The sequence below is a fragment of the Rhinoraja longicauda genome, chromosome 23 (genome assembly GCF_053455715.1).
Source record: "Rhinoraja longicauda isolate Sanriku21f chromosome 23, sRhiLon1.1, whole genome shotgun sequence".
In the NCBI taxonomy this organism is placed as follows: domain Eukaryota; kingdom Metazoa; phylum Chordata; class Chondrichthyes; order Rajiformes; family Arhynchobatidae; genus Rhinoraja; species Rhinoraja longicauda.
In genome coordinates, this window is record NC_135975.1 from 14366770 (window position 1) to 14377124 (window position 10355).

Consider the following 10355-nt stretch of genomic DNA (forward strand, 5'->3'; position numbering starts at 1 on the left):
TCTCCCTATTTAGAAAATAGTTTACGCCTTTATTACTACTATCAAAATGCATGACTCCACACTTTGCTACACTATATTCCATCTGCCACTTCACTGCCCACTCTCCCAACCTGTCAAGTTCTTCTGCAGAGCCCTGCTTTCTCTACACTACCTGCCCTTCCACCTATTTTCATATCATCAGCAAACTTGGCCACAAAGCCTTCAATCTCCTCGTCCAAATCATTAATATACAATGTGAAGAGTAGCAGCCCCAGCACGGACCCCCGCGGAACTCCGCTAGTCACTGGCAGCCAAGTTTGCCAAGAAGTACTTAAAAGAGCAACCACAGTTCTGGAAAAAGGTTTTGTGGACAGATGAGACAAAGATTATCTTACATCAGAGTGATGGCAAGAGCAAAGTATAGAGGACAGAAGGAACTGCCCAAGATCCAAAGCATACCACCTCATCTGTGAATCACAGTGGTGGGGGTGTTATGGCCTGGGCATGCATATATCTTCATTGATATACAACTGTTGATGGTAGTAGCATAATGAATTTTGAAGTGTATAGACACATCCTATCTGCTCAATTTCAAATAAATGCCTCAAAACACATTGGCCGACGGTTCATTCTACAGCAAGACAATGATCCCAAACATATTGCTAAAGCAACAAAGGAGTTTTTCAAAGCCAAAAAATGGTCAATTCTTGGGTGGCTAGGTCAATCACCCGATCTGAACCCAATTTAGCAAGCTTTTATATGCTGAAGAGAAAACTGAAGGGGACTAGCCCCCAAAACAAGCATAAGCTGCAATACAGGCCTGGCAGAGCATCACCAGAGAAGACACCCAGCAACTGGTGATGTCCATGAATCGCAGACTTCAAGCAGTCATTGCATGCAAAGGACTTGCGGCACCGAGCTCAATGCGTCCCTGAATACATACTCCTGCAATCTGGAATAGATCAGTCGACAGCATTCCCTTACAGACATCTGGCTATGCTGGAAGACCAACATGCTTCAGATAGACCAAAGAGTGTTTTTCACCAAAATGATGGTCTTCCAGCAGCACCTGGTGATTGACTTTGAGTGTGTCCCTGGGAACACCCCTTAAATCAGAGTCCTCTGTTGCGCAGCTGCTCAAGATAAACCTTCCAGTCCCTCTTAGAAAATCCACAATCTGTAGAGGTGAGCAACCATCTTCTCTCCAATAATAGCCATCCCGAGGGCAGTGTGTATTGGGAATAAGACTCAAATGACACTGGATTTGAAAGGGAGGAACCTCTCACCGCCAGCCAAGTGAGGTATAGGTTCTTGTTGATGAGACTTTCCGCCAGACAATCTAGGGAGTCTGCTCAGGGAACTGCTCCACAGGAACCACCAAGTCTTTGTCCCACAGTACCCGCAGGATGCTCTGTGCTGACCACTGCATGGTGGGCTTGTGGTTAAAGGTTGGTCTGGAAGAACTTTTCCATGAAGGATGGGTAGTATGGCATTGTTCAGCTGACAGGAACATTGCACGGCAGCGGTGCCATGTCCATCCATTGCAACACTGGGTACAGGTAGAACCATCCGTAGGTAGTGACACTTGGTACCCACGTGCTTTAGCTCTATGCACAACCCGGTGCAGCCACACATGATGGCCATCGGGATGAAAGTGATGTTGGGTATGGTTTTGCCCCCATTGTCTGTAGACGTGCATTGTGACTTATTGGACCCACTCAATCTTTGATCCCCAGGTGAACTGGAAGATGGCCCCTGTGATCGCCAGGGCAGAGGAGCAGGAAACAGACAACAAATGTGTCAAGTACAGCAGACTGAGAGCACCTCACGCTTGATGACCAAGCTTTTACGAGAGAGAGAGAGAGAGAGAGAGAGAGAGAGAGGGGGAGGGGAGGGAGGGGGAGGGGGAGGGAGGGGGAGGAGAGAGAGAGAGAGAGAGAGAGAGAGAGAGAGAGAGAGAGAGAGAGAGAGAGAGTGAGAGAGAGAGAGAGAGAGAGAGAGAGAGAGAGAGAGAGAGAGAGAGAGAGAGAGAGAGAGAGAGAGAGAGAGAGAGAGAGAGAGAGAGAGAGAGAGAGAGAGAGAGAGAGAGAGAGAGAGAGAGAGAGAGAGAGAGAGAGAGAGAGAGAGAGAGAGAGAGATCCAATCTTCAACCATGGCCTTCTGCTGCAGCCAATTTCTGTTGCACACCTTGGCCCTCCCACATTAGATTCTCACCACTGAGTCGGACCTGATAATGAAGGGGGATGAGTGATCGGTTGGGCCAGTTTGCTTTGCATTGTAAAGCTATTACTGAGTGATAAATGAAGAGTTCACTTCTCAGAGTAATACTATTTATAATTTGAAAGTCATACTAACCTTTATTTTGACAATCTATTCTTGACTTTGGAAAAAGGTAAATGCTGCATTTTGTGGAATCAGGATAATTCTGGTATGGTGCAGGACGTCGATCCTCAGAACAGAGCATGCTCACATTGATTGTCTTCAGCTTATAGCCAGCTAATCCTTGTGGAGCTTTACATTTTGCCAGACTGCCTAGATTTCGTTGGCCAGGTATCTGGAGCTTTCTAACCACTTGTTCTAAATCACAACTGCAATTCCAGGGGTTGCCATAGATACGCAAATATTGTAATTTAGGGATGGGAATAAAGATTTCCTCTGAGATAAATTTTAATTGATTGTGTTGTAGCAATAGAGTTTCTAGATCATCCAACCCCTCAAAAGCATCAGGTTCAATGTTTGTTATAGAATTCCGTTGCAAGTCAAGACTCTTCAATTTTGTTAATGTCGAAAATGTAGACTTCTTTAAACTTCCAATTTTGTTTCCTGCCAACTGTAAATGAATAACATCCTCTGGCAAATTAGGAGGAATTGTAATCAGTTGCTTATCTTGACAAGTCAGAAGTTTCTCATTCTCATGCATACTTTCACTGCACATGCTATCAATGAACTGAGAAAACCTTTTGACAGGATTGGACCTCCCTCTGAGGCATTTCTCACCACAGTTCCTCATTCTGTTTCCGTGGCTGCCATTTCTTCTTTTTGTAAACTCAGCTGCTCTACAAAGAAGTAGCAATGTAATGATCCTAACCACGTGCATCCTGACAACAAGATGGTCCCAGTAATCGTGATGACTGGGTAATACAGAGGAATCCAATGAAATTTGTGAGCCAAAGATAGCCTTAAGTGATTTTGATCTTGGACGGATTTAAACCAGTTGTTCCATACAAGGCAGTCTGTAAAAGGAAAGGAAATATATGGTTACAAGAGATGTAACATAGAAGATCACTTTATTTCTAAGTACTTCAGATTACAAATTACACAACATACAAAGTGATGAAAGGATTATATTCTCAACAAAGCATAGTGAAAAATGGTTGAAATTTATATTGTACTTGTGACTTGTGAGCTAAGCAACTCGGAAGCTGAAGTTGTTTGATATAAAAGTCTATTCATCAGGAGAAGCAGACATTCTCTTGGAAATCCTCTTGGTAGAATCTCCCAAATTCAGAGTACATCAAGCTTTTATACTTTTTTTTTTTTGATAAATATTTTTATTAAACATAAGTACATATTAATAAAATATACTTATCACATACATTCGTAATATTATTAATATTAACAATTATGTCTTATATATTTCTATACTTTTTTTCCAGAGAGGGAAAGATAGAGAAAAATAAAATAAAAATAAGAAATCCAAATTGGAGAAATGAATGGAGTATTAAAAAAGTTATCTATCATTGGAGATATATCCATGATTTATTATACATAATTCTTCCTCCATTCCATTATTCAGGCCACAGTCAGGTCCTCGCACCAAGCCATTTTGACCCTTTAAATATGCAATAAATGGAGACCATATTCCTCTGAAAAGATTCAACCTGTCCATTAGTACAAGTCTCAATCTTTCCAGATGAAGTGTCTCCGACATTCCTGTAATCCACATTTTAATTGTGGGGGATGTAGGACCTTTCCAGAATTTCAATATTAATTTTTTCCCAATTATTAAACTATAATCAATAAAAATTCTTTGATTCATTGTTATTAATTGATCTGTTTCTAATATTCCCAGTATTATTAAGTTTGAGTCAGGGATCAGCTTCATATTAACAACATTCGAAATTATTTTAAATATTTCTGTCCAGAATTTAGTGATTTTTTCACAGTTTGTGAATATGTGCGTTAAGTTAGCTTCCAATTGCTGACATTTGTCACAAATGGCAGATATATTTGGAAAAATACTATGTAATTTAACTTTTGAATAATGTAGTCTATGTAATATTTTAAATTGTATAAGAGAGTGTCTAGCATTTAGCGAACAGTGATGTATGTGTTGTAAACTTTCATCCCATATATCAGGTCTAATAATTTGACCTAATTCATTTTCCCATGATTGTCTATATATTTCTGTCCTTGGAGCGTCGTTTTCCAGTAAAATATTATAAATATATGATATCAATTTTTCTGTATTTGGGTGTTTATTTAGACATTCATCTAAAATCTCTGTCTTTCTATTTCTAATTTCATGTGTATTTGCTTTTACATAATCTCTAATTTGTAAATATCTAAAGTAATCTTTTGAATGTAATCCATAAATTTGTTGTAATTCTTGAAATGAAAGGAAAATTTTTTCCCTATAGAGATCTCCCATCTTATTAATTCCACAGTTTTTCCATTGTAAAAAATCTTTATCTATCATTGAAGGTTTAAATGTGATGTTATTTACAATAGTAAGAGCTAGTGGTATACATTCCAATTTTAATGTTTTCTTTATTTGTTTCCAAATACGTATTCCACTATCTATTATAAGGTTTTCACTATAGGTTTTCCTTACTTATTTTATTATTGGCAAATAAAATCGAACTAATTTTCAAAGGGCGAACAATCTTCCTTTTTCCATTTTAACCAGGTTTGGTTGTTTATCTGTCTCTACTAACCAAAAGTTAATATTTTTAATATTGACTGCCCAATAATAAAACATAAAATTTGGTAGAGCTAGACCTCCATTTATTTTTTGGTTTACATAAGTGTTCTTTTTTTATTCTATGGGCTCTTATAATCCCAGATAAAGTTAGTGACTATGGAATCAATCTTTTTAAAAAAAATTTTAGGAAGATATATCGGAATCAGGTTGGAAAAGATATAATAATTGTGGAAGAAAAATCATTTTTTATTGCATTAATTCTACCTATCATTGAAATTGGTAATGTTTTCCAATATAAAATATTTTTATTTAATTTATTCAATAAGAGCAGAAAATTAGATTTAAATAAAGAATCAAATCTTTTGTTACAATAAATTCCAAGATATTTTATTTTTTTCGTTTGCTATCTTAAAAGGAAATTGTTGTAATATATGTAGATTATTACCCTTATCGGCATACTTTAAGGTCAAAAATGTCTGCAGGTGATTCCTTGCATTTTTCAATAACTGCAATGATAATTGATTACTTTGATATTTTGAGGTCTGGCAAAAGCATTCAGTTACACATTTACAATATGAGCACAATGCAGCCGATAAGACATTGTCTGAATGGTTCTACTCCTTTGCTGTTCAAAGTAAAAGCTTCTGAGGAAGCTTCTCCCTTCCACAGCCTTCAACCTTCAGCCACAACCCGGCCACTGCCCGTTTCTATCTCCATCCTAAAATTCACACGCAGGACTGCCTCAACAGACCCATTGCTTCTACCTGCTCCCGTTGTTACAGTTTCAGAACAAAAGTATAGAAACGACAAAGCAAAGCCACAAAAGTACAGTGCTTACAGGAAAAGAAAAACAGGGCGTTCTTATCTGTAAGCTATCAATCATTGTGGCGCCTCTTACTGGTCGAAACAATCACACATATTGTGTTCCTATCTTATTGGACCTGATCCCAGGGGGCTAGTTAACATTACCTTTGTAATGGGATCCAGGTAGAACTAGTTTAACTAGGTACAGAATTGGCGTCATGATAGAGGGTGATGTTTTTTTGGACTGGTGGCCTGTGACTAGTGATGTGCCTCAAGGATCAGTGCTGGGCTGATTTGGAAGAGAATATATAAAAGGTGGGTGATTAATAAGTTGCACGTGATTATCAAGAATTATAGTGGATTCTTGATCATATGGGGTAAGTCAGGCCGAGGAATAGCTAGTGGAGTTTAATTCAGAGATGTGTGAGGTATTTTATTTTGGAAATAATGGGGCCCTTGGAATATGTTGTAGAACAGAGGGATCTAGGAGAACAAGTACATAATTCCCTGAAAGTGGCATATCAGATAGATTGAATAGTGAATAGTGAATAGTGAAAGAAGGTGTTTGGCATACAGAACTTCATCAGTCAAGGAATTGAGTGCAGAAGATCATCATATAACATATAACAATATAACATATAACAACTACAGCATGGAAACAGGCCTGTCCGGCCCTACCAGTCCACGCCGACCATTCTCCCTGACCTAGTCTCATCTACCTGCACTCAGACCATAACCCTCCAATCCCCTCCTATCCATATACCTATCCAATTTACTCTTAAATAATTAAAATCGAGCCAGCCTCCACCACTTCCTCCGGAAGCCCATTTCCATACAGCCACAACCCTCTGAGTAAAGAAGTTCCCCCTCATGTTACCCTAAACCTTTGTCCCCTCAATTCTGAAGCTATGTCCCCCTTGTTGGAATCTTCCCCACTCTCAAAGGGAAAAAGCCTACCCACGTCAACTCTGTCCGTCCCTCTCAAAATTTTAAAAACCTCTAATCAAGTCCCCCCTCAACCTTCTACGCTCAAAAGAATAAAGACCCAACTGTTCAACCTCTCTCTGTAGCCTAAGTGCTGAAACCCAGGCAGTGCTGTTACAGTTATACAAGACGTTGGTGAGTTTTTTAAATGGAACTTTGAAGAAGCCTGTCCATAGCAGGACAGCTTAATAAATAAGTTAAAATAGGCACATTGTGGACTTTATTTTTTTTTGCTGAGACACAGAATAAGCATAGGGAAGTTATATAAAAACTATATTATACCATAGATGTAGTACTATATAGAATTCTGTCACCCCATTACAGATAGAAGATGCTGAGATTTACAAGAATGTTCCCATTATTGGAAAAAATGCAGCTATGAAGAAAATATTGGATAAGCTCAGATTTTATTTGGAATAGCGGAGAATGATGGGGCATAATTGATGTGTATAAGGTTATGGGTATCTAAATGCAGCGATAGGAATGATCTCTTTCCTTTGGTTTATTCATAAACCAGCGGATGTAATTTAGAGTAATTGGAAGAAGGATTAGAGAGGAGAGAATGAAATATATTTCACGAGAGGCTTGAATGTGTTGGCATTTGCTGACTGAGTACTTAGGTGTGCACTTGAAGAACAGTGATGAAGCGCTGGAAGATTGGATTTGCCTAGATAGCTCTTATTGACTGGTTCAAACAGAGTGAGCATATGTGTCAAGTATTCCATAATTACACAAGCAATCAGACTCTGTCCTGGACTAATTTTTTTTTTGTACACTGTACATTGATGCAGCATTAGACAGAAAGGTTTTTATCAATATGTAATATTGATTCAGAGAGCCCAGAGATCATAGGACTCAGATGCTGCTGAAATTTCAAGTGGTAGATCAATAACATGAATCAATAAAATGGTCATAAATAAGTCAAACTGTGATGTTCACGACTTTTCAGTTAAATTAGACGTTTATTGAAGTAATAATACAAACAGATTAGTATATCTCTAGTCAAAGATCTGGTAAGAATTTGCAATCTTGCCATGGTTCATTTCATGTCTAACGCATAACATCACTGCCTTTCCAATTATACTAATAATTCTGGCTCCTCCCCTGGCTCCTCCCAGTCCATATATGCACATATTGCCGATATATGTAAGCCTAGTATTCATTCAATTCTCATTGCATTCTCCAATAGAGTATGCTAGTCTATAGTTGTCTCTGGCATTTTTTAGAAATCAGTGGATTAACAAATTCAGATATTTCCATCTTTGTCATTGTGAACAAAGCCTGAAAATATGCTTTGATGTGTGAGTTTTAAGTCTTCTAAACAGAATTCTTTCATCTAAGCGCTCTTCACTCAGAAAATATTTAAAAAGTCAATAGATTATTGAACAATAAAAATATTATTTATATTTGCTATATTTTAGCCTTGATCTGCTACATGCACATGTTTCCAATTTAATATCATGCTCCATAAAATATTTATAACTAGTCGAAATTTTGATTTTTGTTTTACTTGATGACATCATTCTTGCTATATGCTCAAAATTTTGTGTTGAAGGCAATCAATATTAGCATTAGTGAATATAAATAAGGGAGATCACTAGATCGTTTTAGTAGCTTTCTTTTGGTTAGTGGTGAGCTCTGTTGCTTTGTTTCAGACTCCAAACTTACTAAGATAGATTTGTGGGTGGAGTTCAGGTATTGATTGGGAAAGCCATCTTGCCAGTTTTGTCGAATCTTTCTACTCAGTGCAGGTGTGCAAAATGAAGCAGGAGGCTTCCTATATTCCTGCTGTCCTATTTAACTAATTGCTTGATCCCTGGTCTCAAGAAACCCCAGGGCCAATATTCATCTCATCTCAATTAATCTCACTTGCACCTGATACTTTTGTCCACAACAGCTACTCTGTTTGTTTGAAAGCAGATCGTGTACTGAACTAAGTCCAAATGGTAGAAATTCCGCAATACTCAAATGGATTCTATTTTTATTTTTTCATCAATTGTAGGTCCTTGCAGACCTTAATATAATCAGTTTCCACCTTCTGACATGCCCATGTGTAATACCAAAAGAGATCTGCTTTTATATGAGAAGAGATCGAGCCATACTGATACTCAGCAGGCTACTGAATTAGCACTGAGAAAATATATAGTATAAGAAAATAACTGCAGATGCGGGGGGGTGGGGTGGTACAAATCGAAGGTATTTATTCACAAAATGCTGGAGTAACTCAGCAGGTCAGGCAACATCTCGGGAGATGCTGCCTTGCACTGAGAAAACGAACTTTAAACACAAGTACCCTTTATACGAACCCTACACAATCAGATTTTTTTATTTGCCCCACATTAGCTCCCCCCTAGATTCTATCATTCACAAACAGATTGCAGCAATTTACATTGGCCAATTAACTTATCGACTCATGTGGGATTAACAGGTCACAAGGGGAAACATATGAACTCCATACAGGCAGCATCTGACGTAAATGTGGAACCAAGGTTTCTTCAGCCATAAGATGACATTTCTACAAGCTGCACCACCGTACTACCCAGATTTGATAAATATGCAAAATGCAAATGTAAATACATTTTCCACAATATATAAAACTCAGTATTTATATAATTATTTATTATTTATTTTCTATTTCAGCTGGCTGTCAAAATTGCAAGACCTAAATTTATCTGAATGTGAAAAAGTAACCGTAGTTTAAAACTTCTTGCTCAAATGTATGTTTGAATTATAGTCACAACCGCATGGTAACCGACCCTTCGGCCCAATTATCCATGGCGACCAAGATGTCCCATCTAAGCTTGTCCCATTTCCCCACATTTGGTTCATATCCCTCTAAACTTTTCCTATCCATGTACCTGTCCAGTGTCTTTTAAATGCATCTCCGAGACCAGACCATCACCAGGCCACCATCTCCCAAAACCGTTACTGAACTCGACCTCTTGCGATTTCCCTTCTTCGACCTCCAACCTTATAGTTCCCCCAGCCTCGCACTGCCTGTTGTTATCTTCTTCCAAAATTCATAAAATATGACTGCCCTGGCAGGCCCATGGTTACTGCCTGCTTCTGCCCCACAGAACTCCTCCAAATAGCTTGATTCCATCTTCTCCCGCTTGTCCAGACCCTTCCAAACTATATTCGAGACACCTCACACTTTCTTCAATTCTTCAATAAACTGTCCATCGCCTAGACCCCAGTTGCCTCATTTTTACCAAGGATGTCAGTCCCATTACACCCTTCATTCCCATCATGAAGGTATCAGTGCCCGCTGGTTTGTCTTTGAACAGAGATCCAATCAGTTCCCTCCACTATACTCTCCTTCACTTGGCAGAAACGTCTTCACCCTCAACAACTTCTCGTTTGACTCCTCTCACTTGCTTCATGTTAAAGAGAATGGATTCAGGGGCACTCGCATTGGGTCCCAGCTATATCTGCCTTTTTGTTTAGTTCTTCTATGCCCCTCAAATTCATTGGGACTATCTAACACCTGTCCTCCCCTTTCTTGATCTCTGGTGTCTCCACCACAAGAGACAGCATTATCGACTGACATCTCCTGTAAGCCTATTGAATCTCACAGTTACATGGACTGCATCTCTCTCATCTTGCCTCTACGAGATGCCAGTCCCCTACTCTCAATTTCTCTGTCTCCACCACAATCTGCTTT

At 38.7% G+C, this 10355-nt stretch overlaps 2 protein-coding genes across 2 annotated transcripts in view; one reads left to right on the forward strand and one right to left on the reverse strand.

Annotated features, from left to right (window-relative positions):
• Positions 1 to 10355, forward strand: part of fbxl13 (F-box and leucine-rich repeat protein 13) — a 145650-nt gene that overhangs the window by 61275 nt on the left and 74020 nt on the right. The gene's annotated exons all lie outside the window — the stretch shown is intronic.
• Positions 1 to 10355, reverse strand: part of LOC144604890 (leucine-rich repeat-containing protein 17-like) — a 45110-nt gene that overhangs the window by 12858 nt on the left and 21897 nt on the right. Inside the window, exon 2 of the mRNA XM_078419708.1 lies at positions 2335 to 3212. Coding sequence (XP_078275834.1) covers positions 2335 to 3076 — 742 coding nt within the window. The 5' untranslated portion in view covers positions 3077 to 3212. The remainder of the gene's footprint in view (positions 1 to 2334; positions 3213 to 10355) is intronic.